We start from the raw sequence: 19,592 nt of genomic DNA on the forward strand, positions 1-19,592 counted from the left end.
GCAGATTGGTATGAATGTATGGACAGTGGATGTTTATTCTTATGACTGACTAATCTATGTATGTTTGATTAGGCTGAATAGTTTTAGCAATGATTTCCTACTTTTAAGACTGGTAATAATAGGCTGTAGATCTGAAAACAAGATCAGTTTAGATGAATGTTGCCTATTGGAATGTCACAATACCCAACTTGCCAGCTTATTGGTTTTTTCACATAAAAAAATGTATAAAACAAGACAATATCTTCAACTCTTTATTCAAGATAATAATCAAAAACAAAACAATATCTTTTTTAAACATATAAAAACTATCCATCACCAACAATGAGTATTTATCCTCCCTCAAAATATAAAATATTTACTTTTATCTAAATTTGCAACTGATCTATATTTTATTCATTATTCATAAAGCATTCATTGTAATCAAATGCATTTCTTCTGTCTTTCACCATTTTCAACTTAAAATTCTGTAAAAAATAGTGTTATATTTAGGCTTAAAAAATTTCGCAAAGTAAAATAGTCTTTTGACATGTATAAAACTTTATAAATGATTGATTTCTATAGGAAAATATTTTGATTGTTAGAATCTTTCACAAAAGAGAGATCTTAATATAATAAGAATATATTTTGAATCATGTACCACACTAATACAACAATTAATGGTAGTATAAATACTGCTAAATTTCTACATCTGAAGTTTATTTAACAGATAACCAAATAGGATTCTCAAGAGCTCAATATTAGCAGTATTATCTGTATCACTATTGTATCAATATATGACATTCTGAGAAATACACAATGAAAGGTCAACAAAAATTATTAAAATCACAGCATTCAAGTGTAATTGTTTTGGTTTTTCTGCATGTTTTAGCAGTAACCTTCAACAACTTTCAACCTTCTTTTGAAATATATACCCTCTAAGTTTGATTTGTATTATGTTTTCCAAGAACAGAAAATTTTTAATTCTGAATAAAACAAAAAGAATCTTTCTTTCATCAACCACTAAATATTGCTATTTACAAGCATAAAAAACAAATCTTGTGAATTTGTATAAATTCTTTTGCCCTTAGATGATTGCAAAACAATAGAAATTTCTACTTGTATGTTCTTTAGACATTGGCTCTGAAAATCGCGTCATTTCATACTAATAAACTGGAAGGACATTTTGATTCCAACAACCATTTGGTACAGAAATAATATCAGCATGCTCAATAATCATTGTTCAACTTTCTTTGTTTACAATAATATTTTGTAAACATTATAATAATATAATGTTTAGACTTGCATTTCAATATTTTCTTTGTATTAGGGTTAAATTCTGTGTTCCGAATGATCAATTTACTGTATTAACAAGAATTTACAGTTTGTTAATACATATTTTCTCTCCTACTCTTAATAAAATGAATGCAATGGAAAAATACTAGGCTTATGAAAGGAAAAGAATAAGTAATAAAGATTGGAATGTACTTTTTCTGACAGGAAAATACAAAAGACTAGGACCTATCTTTTTCTAGAAATCTAAATCATGATAATTTTCCTAGTTCAGCCTTTTTAAATATTTCTGCTGCTGAGAAAATAAAAGAATCTAATATACCAGCTACTGTAAATGTTCCTCCTATAATTGCACAAACCTGAAATAAATATTAAATATTATAATTCCATTGTGTTCTGAAACAAAGCTATATATAAATACTCAGGAATTTACTTAACAGGGAATTTAGTTTCTTTTTTAAATTACACTCGCCATCCATGATCTTACAAAGTAATAAACTTGAAGTGTTTATCCAATCAAATGCTTTGTTTAATAAAAGTAACTGTAACCCCTCTTGTTACAAAGTTTTTGATTGCTTTGTATAAATATTTGATAAACCATCACACTATCAGATGAAGAATTTCATCAGATCGTACATGACAAGTAGACTAACCCACAGAAATACAAGAAACTCAACATCTAGATTTCGACCAGATTAAGAAATAAGTGAATTCTTTCAATATACATAATATCTCTTGTCAAGAAAAAAAAAAGATTGGTACAGTAGTAACTTCACATCTTAATACTTTAATCTACTTACAGTTGTTAAAAAGGTATAAAATGGTTTTCGTCTTTCTTTATGTCTCACTGTTATTGGACTGAGATCATATCTAAACCATATAGCTGGCATAGCTTGACCTCCATGATGGAACTGAATCACTTCCTACAATGAGGTAAAACAATTAAAATACCACTTCTGTTAAGTCAGTTTGCATATTCACAAAGTCAAGCTATTACGAACTTTGTCTTATACCTTGACTGCAATAGCCACTTTCTATGCATCATGGAAGTTTGTAAATGCAGCAATTTGGATTGTAGCGAATCGATCATTCACATTTCTCGACAGAAAGTCAGTAAACTATAAACCATAATGTTAACATTCTTTCTGTTGAGGGCTTTGATTGTCTGTAATTGCTGACGTACAATCCAATCAAATTGCTGAATTCTGTGATACAAGAAAAGAGGCTATTGCAGTCAAGGCATAAGACGAAATAAGTAAAAGCTCAACATAAAATTCTCTATATTGGAGAGGTAACCATTTCTAAAACTTGCTGCTCTGATGAGGTATTCATATCCAAAATGTGTCAACATGAGCTCTTATCAATTAGGTATGCATAGATACTTGTACTATTATTTGTGGTGGGCTTACAATTTACAAGTGTTTTTAATCATTTTCATTTTATCAGTATGAAAATTTGCTCCCTAGCATATTTGAGTCTAAAAAATAATAAAAAATTATTTAACCTTATGCATCATTAAAGAAAGCTAATGTCCATCTGTGGATTGCTTGTAATATTAAGATAATAATTTACTATAAATTCCTTCATATGGCCATATAGTTAAAATAACATTGAACAAATTTCAAAAAAATATTGGAATTAAACAGAGCTCAATTTCAGTTATCAGATATTACATATTGATCAACAATTACTCCTACACGGAAACAAAAATAGCTTCTGGAAGGTTAAACTGTCATCATAAGCAAGGTGTTATTAACAGTCCCACACTAAGTTATTACTCTTTTTATTATCAGTATTAAAGTATTAAGCCAGTTTGAAGACCAGGACACAATTTATAACATGTAATGTTAACTTACTCTATAAGAATAGGTGTATTGATAAGGATATCGTACACCCCCCTTAATATCTTCATATACAGTAGGTACAACTTTTACTATATAATCATGTGTTGCTAAATCTAGAAAAGATCAACATGATGGAAATCAAGTAAGGTTAAACAAGGTTTTTAACAATAAGTATCTTAACAAAAAAATTATTAAAAAGTATTTCCAGATCTTATCAAAACAATTTCAATTGCAACCTAACAGTACAGCTTTGCACTTTTATCCTATTAATAAAGCTACATCAACAGTACAAATTCTCTTACTAAAGCGTAAGCGAGTACTATAAAGTTCAATTTTGTACTGCAATTAAAGGCCAAGATAATACATTGTTGTACTGTTGTACATACCTTTTGATTTTGTTTTATCAACATTTTCTAATGAATTAAATGAACCCTTTATATACTACAAAATAGAAATAAATAAATAGAAATAAACACATTTAGGAATTTTATCTGCCATAAAATGAATCCAATCATATAACATAACAGTCTACTATCTTCATATCCTTGGCTATCCTTTGTGAATATTTAGTTAATCGATAATAATATTTTTTCGTTGAATTTTTAAGAATAAACTTATTATGTATACATTTTCCTATTTAAAAAAAACAACCAAAACACATTTGAAGTAATATCCATCATTAAAAATGCATGACTTAAATTACTTTATTGAAACACAAATAATTTCTTACATCCTACATCACAAAACAAAATCATGAAAAAATCCAGTAAACATTAATAATAAATACCTTTCCTTCTTGTAAATCCATTCCAAAACGCAATTTATGAATAAAATGAGTCATATCTGGCTGTCTTGGTTGACTCTCAGCTGAATGAGTAGACACATGGAAATTTCCTGGCACCTAAAATGTAAAATGATATAAAATAGAATTTATTACCAGTAACAAATTTATGTTACAGTGAATTAACAGGAGAAATGCACCACATCAAAGTTAAGAGTATGTTAGTTTGCTATAAAAATAAAGGTGCGAAAGGTTCAGAACTTAAATTGGTACCTTCCACTTTGACTTGATGGTAAGAATAAGAATCAAACTGCAAGAATTATAGCAAGTTATAACTTATAATATATTAATTTATTAATCTATTAATCACTAGCTGAATATTCCACTTTGGCGAGTCACAACCTTTTCCTACCAAAGCAGTTTTAAGACACGAACCTTGTTTATGAGGAAATGAGATTCAAATCTACAGCCACCTTCGCCCACTGCGATTTTTTGCGTGTTATCACGGAATCCAACTTCATGTCGACCCATATCATCTTGAATGTCGAGTCCAACATCTTTAGAAACACATAAAAAAATTCATTATATATGAATATGTAAGGTATAAGGGGGTGAAATGACAAATTCCCAATTAAAAAAACTTGATAAAGCTTACAGAATTCAAGCAACTGCCAAGCAGACGACCGAACTACAGATCCTACACATTTCATCAAATGGTGTTAATCATAATTTTGCACAATAAATATATCAAATAACATAAAATCATCCTGGTTATTCAGTCATAAGAAGGTTATATTTCTCAGGTATATCTCTATATATATTACATACTATTCCTCATAATAAAAAAAGTTTCACATAAAATTATATTGATTTTGTGACATATTTGTCAATTATAACACCTATGTAAATATTAAACATTAAATATTACAATTTGAAAATCTTAATGTTCTACTATTTCTATACACAGCTGCTACACAGAGATTCTTTTGTCTTTCATCAATTTCCTCATTTATAATGCATTAATAAATTAATCACCCAAATTTATGGGTTGTTACTGTTGTACAATCTACCTAACAGTTAGATTACAAGATAGATATACTTACATTCACAACCAAGTTTAGGTAATGTTATATTTATAAATACTGGTATTTTTTCTGAATGTCTAACAGGATCCTCAACAGTTAATTCACTATTTCTGAAAATTGAAAATACAAGGTCAGTACTGACATAAACTTACGTGTATGTTAGGTTGTATTTAAATTGCTTAGATGTAAATTTTAATGTATGAACAAGCAATCTAATATGATATTCAAATGAGCCTAGTGCCAAAACTGCATAGATTAGGGGGAATGATCTGAGTCTTGAAAATATGTAAATAGTCTTCAGAAGTACTTAAAGAGTAAGTAAATTGCATAATTCCTTCAAAAATATCTCAAACTACAAATTTTACTCACTATTTCTATGTCTTTTCTATATATCACAGAGTATTTTAAAATGACGAGTCGTCATTTTAACATTCAAACACAGATAATTCTGGACAAACATGGATTTGAAGGCTTAAATTTTGACCGTGAGCTGTGAACACTATTACTGATAAACTAAGCTAAAAAATTCAAGTTTCTGATACTAAAGTGTGGTTGGTCAAAAAGAATTACCTTTAAGAGGTAATCAATGAGGTGCAGACTTTTTTCTCTTGATTCGAACTCAATAAAAGAATTTAACTTCTTCATAAATATATTGATAGAAACACTACTCACATTTCAACAGTAATATATAACATGAACTCAGATACAAATAAAAATATTATGAACAGAATGCTGCATATAGAAATGGCTGCTCCAGTAAATGTAGGCTGAGTTAAATCTTTAGGAACTTTACGATAAATATCTAATCTATAAAAGGACAAAAAAATCAATGTGGCATATGTCTATATGAATGTTGAAAGTTCTTGGACTTACCTGGTGTAATAAATATATATATAATAAAAAAAATTTGAAACGTGTTTAGTAGTGTTGAAAAAGAGGGGACTAATGCCGCTGTTCTTGCAATATTTTGCTCTATGTACCCTGCATGGCTTTGACTGTCTTCATCAGCCCACATGATGCAGAAAAGAAGGAGGTAAACTCCATTCATTTCATTTCATATTCATAACTGTCTTAAGATTTTCTTTTTGCTTTATTTTTTTTACTAAAAAGGTTCAGCAAAATTTGTTTAATTTCAAGGAATCTAACTAAGGCTCAAGATATCCCATCAATTTTGAGAACAGACAGTTGATACTCCTGTGGTCTATTTGGCTGTCAAAAGACTTCAGAGGACTGTACTCACTCTGTCAGCTAGATTGTTTGTAAACAAAAATTTGCTTGAGATTGTTAAAACTTTTATTTTGACTTTGACAACTAATTTTGAAAGTTTCGGACAGTTTATACATTAACTAATATCAAATCATAAATACCTCCGGACATCGAACTGCATGATTTATGGTGCAACACTTAGTAAGCGTAAGAAAGGCTGAAATCTTACAATAATTTACAGCTGCGTGTCGATGTTTAGTTAAGACACCTGGCAGGCATGCGCATAAACGTGCTATTTATTGATTGGATTAAACTTTATACGATGGGAGGCAACTCGTCCAAGATAAATATCAAAGACACACTATTAAAATGTAAGAGTATGATCAGTCTATATGACACTGAGCATGATATTTAAATCTTCACACGTTTGATTATTTATAGATTAAGCAAACCGATATTATTTATAAATTTGGTAATCATCTAGCTACAGTTGCTAATTTATTGCACCTGCTGTTTAACGACTATGAAAAATAGGCCTACGAAATATTCACAACTACATAAAAAAAAAAAAATGGATTTAGGCTACTGTTTACAATGTCGTGGGCCTAGATCATAAAAAAAAATTAATATCGCTTTTGATGATTGACATCAAATTTCACACATATTTCATTGATGTATTTCATTTCATAGGTCTAGTAGTTTCTATTATTAATTTCTAATGTTTACATTTCATGTACATTTGTGGTAGACCCGAAGTCAGATGAAGTAGTGACTGCAATCTCGACTATTTCAAAAAAATGTAACTGATTTTTTTTTGACTGCTATGCAAATATTCAGTTATTAACTAATTCATATTCCATGTATGACAAAAGCTTGATTGTTGATTCAAAATCAGTAGGACACCTTCTCATTAGGACCCTTAAACTTAACTTTCAAGAAAGTTATGCTAAACTAAGTTTCAGTAGTGAGCACCATGTTTTATTATACAATTAAAAAAAAACTCGACGACTGGTGAATAAAATACGACTGACGTTTTCGACTAATTGTGACGACTTCGGGACTATCGTCATCCAAGACATCTATGCTACACGAGTATTAGGAATTTGATTCATTATATAAGTCATTATCAATATATAGAAAACACGGGCGTCATGAGTGGAGCCTGGCCATCCAACATGAATATCGGTAAAGAAATGCTCATGATCACAAACGGCAGCAACATTTATTGAATGGTAGCTTTTTCGATTTATATAATTTTCCGGATATTCAGTCGGTGCTTTTATTGGTATATGAGTTCCATCGATTGCCCCTAAAACCCTGTGTGTGCTCAAACCCTTCCGTAACTTCACGAACCCTCAATCCTACAGGCCACTGAATGAACTTTGGCATTAATTCTTTATTGATTATCTCAGATAACGAACTCACAATATTACAAACTGTTGCCTCGGATATACCAAAAACATCGGCTACTCGAACCATAGGGACTTGAGTTGATGCGTAATAAATGTATGCCAGTACCTGCGATTCTACGGGTATGTGTGTATCTCTAATGTATTTGATTTTGATGTAGGGTTCGATAAATTGATTAAGCTTTTTATAAGTTGATGGAAGCATTCGCAATCTGGCCCGGAATTCTTCATCACTATACTCTGGTATTGTTCTAACTGTGTAGTCTAATATCCTGGGAACGTTTCGAGTCTTCAGATATTTTATTACTTCTGTTTTCAAATACGTGCTACCCAAAGAATTGGAATTTAATATTCTACCAATAGGTCTCTTAATAATAGATTTAGGCCCACTGATTTCTTTTGAAAGTTCTAAAGCAATAGACAAGAAAAGTTCATCTTGTTTTTGATAATTCTCTGAATCATCCGCCATTTTGGATCCTTAAAACACGTATTTAACAAACATATCAAATCGCTTTGAATTTGAGCTAAATCGAATGTGACGTCATTGAAATCGTTTTAGAAATCAAAATCGATTTAAGCAGTTGCTAAATATGCCTTAAATGTGAACCTTTAGATTAACTGGTAAATATTACTCTATATTATTATAGCCCTTGGCCAGTAGGAGATAAGAGTAAAGACTGTAAGTAGGTTATTCTACCCGGGGAAATAGGGTAGATATCGTTGCTTAGGGCGTCCACCCACTGGCATCATCAATGTACCATAAGCTTTGGATTAAATAATAAGACTCTTAATTTAGTTAACCTAAAAAAACTCACTTCCATAAAAACAAAAAGGAAGTAGGTCAAGTATGACTAGACCTTTTAACTTTGATTTCTGTGAAAAATGATTTGATGTGCCTCACTAACTTTTTCATTGTTCACTATAAGGCAACCATAGTGAGGCAACCATAGTGGGAAAACCATAGTGAGGCAACTATAGTGAGGCAACCACAGCGAGGCAACCATAGCGTATCTCATGAGAGGTTGTTCTATTGGACTATTGAAAACGATGGTTGTCATTGAGTGGAGATCTGTGTTCATTTTCTTGTACCACTAGACGTTTTCCACATTCCCAATCTTAAACTGAAAAAAACATTTTTGTCGCAAATTTGACATTTTAGAGGAAATGACACATGACTTCCAAAATAATAAGTTTAATTCAAGTATGAAATTATTTTTAAAAAAATAACCTTACAATTTTACAAATATATAAACTTTGGTATAAATCTTACAAAAGTTGTGATTTTCAGTAAGCAACATTTGTTCATATTACTATTTTACAATCAAACATAACCAACACACATAGACATATTCTTCACACATTTTTGAAAGATTCCCCATTCACAAAATAATACACATCCATAATGCATAGAAGCACACTTCAGAAAGGGCAAACACTGAAGACGGTAAATATTAAATACAAGCGATTGTAGTATATAGCATTCAAAAGCAAAATGGAATAACGCCAGTACAAAAAAAACAAAACATTCATGGTATGCCCAACGCATGACATAATTTCAAATTATAAACCACATTTATCTACTGTTTTAAAGTTATAACCACAAGTAAAGATGCTTACACAGTGACATGTCGCAAACCAGATTAATAAACAAATATACAAATACATTCAAAGACATTTCATCAAAATAACTTTTATAGCACCGGAAAAAACATTATTTAAACAAATAAACTAAGGATGTAATAAATTATTTATAATATTATATACAATTCATTATGGCACAATAAATTATGATAGGCCTACCTATATTAATTATGCTTCAAGACGACAAGCTACCAAGCTCTTGGTGAAACAGTCATCACCATTATGGTTACAACCAATAACTCTTAATAAGGCATTAGACATGGAATGTTCTCCATAAAAGACTCCGTAAGCATTAATGTTCCTCCAAAACATCTCAATCATCTTGAGTCTATTATTCAGTACTCTCACAAGAAACATGGACAACAACCCAATTATTTCACAACCATCATCAGGTAAATGGTAACAGCAGTTACTGCTTTGGTTCTTCAAAAAGTATCATTACACACCAACAACTAACTCGGTGAAACTAGGGGTGTGCTGGCATTAGATACAGATAATTTAAAGTGTGGTGTTGGAGTCGGAAACTTGAAGGTTTTGATGGTTGTAGGTGTACCAGGCGATGTAAAACTGCGTTCTAGAAGGGAACAACCCTTTAAGGAATGAGCACCAAGGAGTTCACTTTCATACTTTCTCAGTTGTTGCATAAAGTTCAGGTTTGGGTCGATGATGCTTCGTCTTGCACGAATATGTTCATAAGCTAAATCCAAACTCAGATGGCTTTTGAACATGAGGTAAGCTAAACAGATAGTTACTGATCGACTGACGCCAGCGTGACAATGGACTAAAACATTGCAATCGTTTTCAATCATCGATTCTGAAAAAGAGAAAAATCCGTTATAACATAATCTATTTAAGTCATGATTCTATGAAAGTTCTGCACTGCGCAAGGATCAAGACCTATACTTGAACAAAGGTTGTGAAATGTTGGTAAATGGTAACTCTTTCTATACGGAAATTTGGTTGTCTCATTTTTTTTTCAATCTTAAATGATCCATGTTATGCTACTGCTGTCCATTTGCTTGTCATGTTTGCATAGGTTTAAACAGTCACTTATATAATAAATAAAACTGCCTTACCTATAAAATTAAAAGATGGTTCAAACCACGATGAAAGATCAGCAGTTGAGTTATCGGACACCCGGATTGTCATATATTCATAATCATTGGGAAAATGGTTGGCGCACTGTGATGATACGTTTAATACCCCTTTAATGTTCAGTTTGTCTAGGATATCTTTCTGTGAGGCGTGACCGGAATCTCCCAGGAATATATGAGGAAATATCTCAACTGGTTCACTCTGAAAAATAAAAACCATAATTCAACTTTTATGGTTTATTTGAAAAGTTCAGACATCCGTTAGACCAACCGTACTTTAGTATTAGAAACGGGGAATTTTTTTTAGCTAAGCCGATCAGTAATAGTGTTCACAGCTCACCGATGTGTGTCCAGAATTATCCGGGTGTGAAAGTTAAAATGACGATGGAGAAAATTGAAATTCCTATAAGTTTGGGGTATTGTGAAAGAATTGTGCTATTTTCGTACATTTCTAGTAGCCTTCTTCTGAGGACTATTTAAATATATTCAAGTCCTAAATCAACCCCCGAATGAATATGGTGAATCATTGATCCGTCAAGATCAAGATCCGTTTGGAGTAAAGCCTAGTATATCGAAAGAGTTTAATAATTATGATACATGCGGAGTAAGGCCTATAGTTCCCTTATGAGGAAAGTCTTATTTCGATCCCAATGGGGTAAACATAAAATGATAAAATGAAATTTTTTTTATCCTATTTAACAAATTTCATTTGCATTACTTTTTAAGGACATAAAATATTTGACGTAACAAAGCATTCATTATATAGCATGAAATATAAACTCAAATATTTAAGTGTAACTCGCGTGGGTGTAATTTGTACTGAGAAATGATTTTCAAAAATAGCTATCGAATTATACGACAATATCTGACCTATACAATAATATAAACTCGATATCATTATGTCCTTTAGCGGAAGCTTGAACTTAATGCATGATATATAAAACAGCATAGACATTGAAAGACATTTCCGTTAACGTCATAAGGTTTGAACTGCTAAAAAAAAGTACAATTTTTTAAATTTCGCTTTTTTTCAGGACATTACTTTGAGCTATGTTAGTGGCGATAAGAGTTGAATTTCGATAAAAAAAAAAAAAACTGTTTTTTTTTTAAATTTTCATTGCAGTGATGGATAATGACACGGAAAAACTAAAATACACCAAAATGTATTGTTGATAATTTTACAAATAACTTTTACAGTATTTTAATTTTCTCTAAATATCAAACTAATATATATTATCTTTTAGTACTTTTTTAGCAATAAATATGTTGCGGAAATAAATAAAATTAAAAGTTTTCAACTTACCAAGCATTCTCCTCTAGGTGATGAAATAGTTAAAAGCGGTGGTTGTGTAAAAATAAGATTAGATAGAATAGTCTGAGATACACATAGACTAGGGTAAAATTCTTCAAATACTTGGTAACCACCTGAAATAGAAACGAAACCATCATGAATGCAAAATCAAACTATCATAAATACAAAATCAAACTATTATGAATACAAAATCAAACTATTATGAATACATAAAAAAAACTATCATGGATACAAAATCAAACTATCATGAATACAAAGTAAAACTGTTATGAATATAAATTCAAACTATTATGAATACAAAGTAAAACTATTATGAATACAAATTCAAACTATTATGAATACAAAGTAAAACTATTATGAATACAAAGTAAAACTATTATGAATACAAATTCAAACTATTATGAATACAAAGTAAAACTATTATGAATACAAAGTAAAATCATTCTATATATAAAAAAAACATAATTTAAACGTGATAACTATCTAGATTAAGAATTATCAAAGCATGAAAGGCTGTAAATTAAGGAATTCTGTAAGCCATAAAAATTCTCTACGTTTTAAATGGCTGTAAGTTATGAAAGACTGTAAGTTATAAAATTCTATACGTTTTAAACTGCAGTAAGTTATGAAAGGCTGTAAGTTATGAAAGGCTGTAAGTTATGAAAGGTTGTCAGTTGTGAAAGGCTGTAAGTTATGAAAGGCTGTAAGTAATGAAAGGGGACATATTTTAAGGACCATGATGATATGTTTGATTGCAAGGTTATCAAAAATAAATTTATCTTCAAAATTAAAATAGACCTACTGTAAATTTTATATACTATATAATCATAAAATAAATTTTGACAGTATGTCACCAATATAAAACATCAGTTAACCATGTGAATGAAATACATGTAGAAATTGACAAGTAAATATAAGATTTATCAAACATGTAGGCTGCACCTGTATTTATTGTCATATATTATCTCTACCTTCAGTCATTCACCGATAAAAGATTTAGGACAAGCGTTGATATCTATTTTGATAACACAAGCTTATCATTCAACTCTGTCAATAGACAAAAGTGCGGATGTGTGACCTACTTAATTGTATTGTTAATGTATGTTTGATGAAGAAAATTCTAATGCAACTGTCAATAAAAATATAAAGCAGGCGTTTAAAATGCATGTCACGGTACTTGAGTTATAAAGCTCTGATCACGATTCAAGGCTGTGAACGGTTTGGTATACGCCCGTTTCAATAGCTTTATAGTCCTATACAAATTTTATTAAAAAAATAAAAAAAAGAAATCACAATAAATGAGCTGTAAAAACATTTTAGTATTTTCATTAGTACCCTATAATATATTCTAAATCTATAATTTCGTGAAAAACAGATTCTTATTAAATCCATGCAAATATGTTATGCTAATATATGATATCAAGTCACATGACAATGCATCATTCCAAACAAACCAAAACTTCACTGACGTCATTTACGAATATATTGACTAATATTCTTGTTAACTATACTCTTAAGAATAAATATTATTATGTATTATCATATTTAAACCATATTTCACAACATGTAAGATGACAGAGATGACCTTTGTAAAAGGTAGTCTAGTTACCCAATAGGATAGTAATGTACGAGCAAGTAACCCCTTTCTTTAAAAAAAAAAACAACAGTATGCTCTTGGAGTATAAGCCCTTAGCAAAGCAACCTTTGCCAGGCAAGGTAATATACGCCCACTGCCAGCTTTGATTTTAAATAAAAATATTTGGCATCTAATATCAATTACCAGTATGAAGTATTTAACCTTCAGATATACACTTCTTTTGAACTTTATGAGGAGATACTGAATAATATTACCAAGTTTCATCAAAATCTGTCAAGAATTGCACCTTCTAGATCGTTTACGAGCTAAAAATTGGGCGCGTTTTCAAGAACAAGGGCAATAACTCATACTGATTATTTTTCGATTATTCTGATTTTCAATAGGGTTCATCCTTGGGTAATTACTTACACTCATACCAAGTTTCATCTAAATCCGTCAAGATTTGTGCCTTCTAGAGTGTTTACAAGCTAAAATTGAACGCGTTTTCAAGAACACGGGCAATAACTCATACTAATTATTTTTTATCTTTCTGATTTTAAATAGGGTTCATCCTTGGGTGATAACAAACACTCACCAAGTCAAATCCCTCAAGAATTGGGCCTTCTTGAGTATTTAAAGAACAAGGGCATTAACTCATACTATAAATATTTTTTCGATTTTTCTGATTTTCAATGGGGTTCATCCTTGGGTGATTACAAACATCCATAATACGTTTCGTCGAAATCAGTCAAGAATTGTGCCTTGTACGGTGTTTACGAGCAATGTGGGTGTATAACAAAATGAGCTTTTGTATATTAATGTTATAGGTGTTACCCGGTTATATAAGAATAAACAAGATCCTTAATACTTTCATGTTTAGAGACAGTAAAAACACAAGATTTATTCTCATATGGGTAACAATAGCTAGTTTATCTAGTCCTTCAAAGCTAAGGTCAACAAGCCATTTCGCCATGCAGTGGACAATGAGCGAATTTTCTATTGGCAGTAATAATAAGCACGTTCGTTAAAAATATCGTAACTGTCGGGAAATCTCTTCAAATTTACAAGAGGATGATATGGGATATGTGGGTCTTCATTTTGTATACCATAATTGGATTGTGTTTCATGTTAACAACAAACACACAACAAACAGCCCTTACTTAATCTTACTAGTCTATTGTTAAAAAATCAACGAACGAGAGAGGATATTATATACAATTACAACATATATAATGAGATTTTGGTTAAATGACCTAGTCACCTGTATTGTATAGCTACTGAATATTGATTGCCTAATCTTGATTATTCTTTTCATTCACCCGAGTAATATTCTCTCTTCTTATGATTGCATGATTATTGTGAGACTATTGTGCCAGGAAAAGTATACTAACTAGCAGGACATATCTTGTTATGAAGATAATATTATTCTTACTATTTAATATTATCAATTATTTCGTAGTAAGCTCTTTTTCAGAAATATCAAATCTAAATTTCGTTTGAAGTTGTAAGTATTCAATCCAATTGATGATTTAGTACTGCGTTGGCGTAATCTCATTCCTGATACGCTATATTGAAATTCTTGGCACGTGAACCTGAACAGGAAGCTATTAATTAATAATGAGAGGCAGTAAATATCTGGATTTGAAATCAATGTACTCACCTATGATATAGTATAGACTGGGTACAGTTACTTGTTGTGTTAAACTGTTTAATACTGAATATAGGTTGGAATCTTTATTAGCGTTGGTTAATTCACTGGTATCCTGGTCATAAGCCACTACCAATTTATATTCACCAGCTACTAAACGATTCCTTTTAGCTTCACATGGTACAATATTTACAAGTGGAATAAAACCATTAGATCTTCTCTTTAATATCGGAGGACAATGAATATTGGTGGCTTCAGGTAGGTGACCCTCGTTAAACTTCATAAATGGTCTAGAATCGAGAAGCAACACCTGCTCTGGTCCATGTTGTTTGATAATATTAGCAACGTAATCCACATTTACTCCTTTAAATTCCATGTTCTTCGTTGTGTATGAAAACTGAAAAGATATTCAATTTGTTTTAGGTACTACTACTTCTTACTACAACTCGTTCACACTATGTGTTTTTATTGACTATAGCGTCTCTATGAATGAATGGGAGATCACGTGGGTTCCTGTGTTAAATCCGATTCGTTAAAAGATTACTCGCGCCTGATAACCTGACGCACAGAAAATAATTCTTTCATTGTGGTCCAGTGATGTCCGACAAATCGTTACATTTCCCATTAAAAATGTTCCGACGACATTGAATTCGTTCTGTTAATGTGCTTGTTGTGTTATATATTCAATAAGACAGATTATGGAAAAAAGAAATTCATACGCGACAGAAGTTGTATGTTGAACTGATGTCACAGCAGGGATAGGTGACCATATATAGAAGGTTCATTCATTCAATTTGCACACGTGACTTTATTTAATTATACGCCCCTCCCATTTTGATATATTACAGTATTTATTTGTGTTTATAAATACAATCGAAGGTTTGTTGTTGCTTTTTATATAAAGGTATGAAGATTCAATAATAAAGCCTATGTCTGCTAAGAAAAACATCCTCGGCTAAGCCAGCATGGGCAAAAATGAAAAGCCTAGAACAGTAGCATAAGTCATTAACAGCTTTTGTACACAGGGAAAGTGTTTTGCATGGACCTTCTCAGTTATCCAGGACACAAAAACAGTTTAATAATCGCTAAGCTTTGTTTTGTAATAGACTATTTATTAGAAAAAGAAATTGCAGAAATGATATTTGGACAGGTAAACTTGTTCTTTAATTTTTTCCATTATTTTTGTGAGAATTGGAATTGCAGCCTTAAAATAGTACTGTTAGTCTTAAATTAGAATGTCTTTGCGTTGATAAAAATATAAACATGAGAACACTTCATGTCTTCATCAATTTCTGATAGAAATGTGTTTCTTTTCAATGTAAATTACAAGACAGTACTATTTTCAGACCGATATTCAATTCTCTTAAAAAATATAGAAAAAAATGAAAAAAAAAGTTTGATTTGCTCAGACATTAAGTCACATTATACGCTAACCATCAGTTCAGTTCAGCAAATCATAAATATTGATAGCGTTCTGCCTTGTAATTGTAATTAAGATGATTGCAAAGAATGGTCAACCAGAAAACATGATGCGAGTCTACTACCGGATTTGTATAATCTGTAATACAAAAGCTATTGATGGTTTTTATATTTATACAACATAACATGACAGGTTGATTTCGGTAATTAAATAGAAAATAGAAAGGATAAAAATGAGAATAAGTGTATTCTTTGACAAAGTTCATGATATGATTTATAGTAATGTAGGCTACGTATGTCTTTATGAAGACTTTATTTATTGTAACCTTGACTAAAAGATATCCATTGTGTTGTTAATAACTCTAAATACAGCCTATACTTATTTCTTACATAAATGTATTTGTATTTAAATGATTTTGAATAGTTGACCTTGACCTATAGACCCTGAAGTCATTATCAGTAGAAAATGATGCGTTTTACTTGCTAGATAATATTACTGATATTTGAATTGTTTTGTGACTATTTAGGTAAGGTTTTAAATGTCTATGATTATATATACCAAAACCAAATCAACCCCCCGGAGCACCACTTAACATAACTCATTGAAGTTCCCTGTTCAACTATAAGTTATTGAAATCTTGTTTGTTGAGTAATTTTAATACATTCACATTTTGGCCATGGTATATTTTTGAAAAAAAAGTTCTACTGCTCCACTCTTTTGTTATATTTTAAGGTATCTAAAATGATTTTTCATCCCACGAATGATTCATCAAACTTTAGAACCTCATCACAACCAGTCTACGCCACTTCAACCCCCTCTCATACTTTTCTTTTTGTTTCGTTAAAATTACAACTCATTCAAAAGATAACCCTATGTCGTGTTACTAAAAATAGACCATTTTCGTCACTGATTGTTTTGTTAACAAATTGTGTAGTAAACAAAATTATATACATTGACCAGTTGCTACTTGTTTATATAAATATAATATATCAGTAGGCCAATAACGGTATAAACAAAATAAATTTTTGTCCTTATTTAAATTTACCTCAATGCACATTGTCTGTCTCCATTTCATTTTATCATAAAGAAATAAATTTGTTAGCTTTATTGAAATTCGAATTCCGATTCAATGCCCGGTGTTTTAAGTGAATCTGGTAAAAATCGGATTATTCTCTTTATATTATTTCAATGTTGTGCACTAAATACGTTTGTTATTAATATTATATTCATAAACTAAAGAAGAGATCAAATTATGTTGAAAACATTTTAAGTGGTTTTCACGATGTTACACAAATGAAGCTTTATGTATACATGTATTATGATTTTAAAAATGTACGCAATCCAGTTCCTGAAAATTACCTGAAAATGAATGGACTTTTTAAACGTGTAACCCAATTTTTGTTATTCTCAATTATGCCAATTTATTGAATTCCGATATTGGAGTATACATTTCAATACGAATGTTTATTTCAAGTTGTTTTAGGTAAGGGCCATAAGGCTCACTAGCATGATATATAAATATATACAATAAAATATAAAATATATACAATATGGAGATAATACAATATCATAAAAGGAATGAATAAAATTAATATAACATGATTATGAATATACTGAAGTAATATAAAAACTATACACGAATCATTTACAAATCTTTCTTCTTCGCTGAACAAATTAAATAGTTGCTTTTTGTTTTATTAATACTATTAATATAATTTGTACATTGCTCATTATAATTATTACATTCCAAAATAAAATGACATTCTTCCTCTATTAATATTGACAATTTCTCACATAAAATACAATGTCGGTATTTCCTTCAAGTTTGATTAATTAAAGTGACGCACCTAATCGAATAAATGCAGGTGTGTTATTTCAACACACATCATAGTCATATTAAGGATGCTATCTTTAAATACTATGGGGACTAAAACTGTGTATAGCATCTTATAATTTTAATCCTATACTAATCAGAGGTGTAGGATGTTGTTAAATACTTCCGATAGATAACATTGTTTTGTGACGTATGTTAATGAATGACATTTTGTCAAAGAAGAAGATAGTCAGGATGTCAATTAATGTCCAGTCCATTGACCGGAAAAGGATGTTGACACGCTGAAGTCACACCTGTTTTCTAGAACAATAGAAGTATCAAACCTTATGATGACATAGGCTGTTTGTTTGAAGGAAGGAAATCCGCAAATTTGATAATCGAAAAAGTCTATATTTATTACTTCGAAGAGTTAATGCAAAAATATTTCTATGTTTCTCCTAATAAGAGAAAGAAATATTGTTATGATCAGATGAAATTTGGTAAATAGAATCCACAAATGTTCAAGTTTATTTCATATGTATTCTATTTAGAGAATAATCGAAGCCATATTATATTAAAGAATGTGATAACATGTTCACCAAGAACAGGTTGTACCTATAAGCATACGCATGTAAAATTTTATAAGGCATGTCATTCCTGTGTTTTAACGGTAGTAGTCTCAAGAATTATAAGGATATCAACTACCTTTTTTTCAAAACTAAGTCAGGAATCTAAGCCAATATTCAGAATAAAATAGAAGTGAAATGGTTACATAATTAACTTTGAAGATAGTGTACATTAAAAGACAATGCCCAAATTACTATCTATTATCATAGAAATTGCCAAAATCACGGAAATGTGTGTCATAGTTTCATCGAATGAGGCTACAGATAATATGTCTTAGGCTAAACAATTGTCATACGCCCACGATGCTGATGTGTTCATCAAAAAATAGTGGTATAGCTTTTAAAGGGCTATTCTGCTATTTTGTAAAACTTTTCATAATCAAAAACGTTGTATATAATATCTGAAAATATTTCTAAAGTATGCTATTTACATTTATGTATCTTCTTGATCAAACTGAATTTGTTTTAAAAGGGTTAAAAACGGAAAGTACTAATTGTTAATGAAGCAGGTTGACCTATTTTTAGTGTTAGATGGTGATGAGAACATAGTCTCATGAAAGCACTGTCCTAGGTCACAAAGTAAAGATTTATGATAAAACAAGGTGCAAGAAAATCAGTTTATTAATGTGTCACATATCGTACAGCTATATGATAAAATACAAAAACGTTGGCAAATAAAAAGTACAATATCCGGCCTATGAGACATAAATTAACAATGTATTAAATTAATTAAAAATACGTAGAATAAGCACATCTTTAAATCATAAATATAGTAAGTAATAAAACAACAAATATATATCACAGTTTGTAACTAATCGTGTTTAAATATATTTACCCGTATCTAATTTTACGTTGATAAAAACAAATA

General features: G+C 30.4%; 2 protein-coding genes across 2 annotated transcripts; both read right to left on the reverse strand.

Moving 5' to 3' along the window:
• Nucleotides 1-237: 237 nt before the first annotated feature.
• LOTGIDRAFT_235919 (hypothetical protein) lies at nt 238-6,433 on the reverse strand. The gene is made up of 9 exons (XM_009065944.1): nt 6,347-6,433; nt 5,652-5,786; nt 4,998-5,089; nt 4,330-4,451; nt 3,901-4,014; nt 3,500-3,554; nt 3,126-3,226; nt 2,070-2,192; nt 238-1,628 (listed from the first exon to the last, which is right to left on the reverse strand). Exons 1-9 carry the CDS (start codon nt 6,364-6,366, stop codon nt 1,521-1,523), a joined length of 870 nt encoding a protein of 289 aa, XP_009064192.1. The 5' UTR covers nt 6,367-6,433; the 3' UTR covers nt 238-1,520.
• Nucleotides 6,434-9,741: 3,308 nt separating this feature from the next.
• On the reverse strand, nt 9,742-15,178 carry LOTGIDRAFT_54372 (hypothetical protein; the record flags this gene model as incomplete). The annotated part of the gene is made up of 4 exons (XM_009065931.1): nt 9,742-10,049; nt 10,312-10,531; nt 11,633-11,754; nt 14,878-15,178. Coding segments are annotated over 4 exons (951 nt in total), but the record flags the coding sequence as incomplete, so codon positions are not given.
• Between the last annotated feature and the right edge of the window lie 4,414 nt (nt 15,179-19,592).

The sequence above is a fragment of the Lottia gigantea genome (assembly GCF_000327385.1).
Source record: "Lottia gigantea unplaced genomic scaffold LOTGIsca_72, whole genome shotgun sequence".
Lineage (NCBI taxonomy): Eukaryota > Metazoa > Mollusca > Gastropoda > Lottiidae > Lottia > Lottia gigantea.

Coding starts and splice junctions, on each gene's coding strand:
- LOTGIDRAFT_235919 (XM_009065944.1), bottom strand. CDS start 6,366: ATGCAGTTCGATGTCCGGAG. Junction 5,090..5,651: donor TTATATATTACTGTTGAAAT/GTGAGTAGTGTT, acceptor TTCAATTTTCAG/AAATAGTGAATTAACTGTTG. Junction 2,193..3,125: donor AATACACCTATTCTTATAGA/GTAAGTTAACAT, acceptor ACCTCATTGTAG/GAAGTGATTCAGTTCCATCA.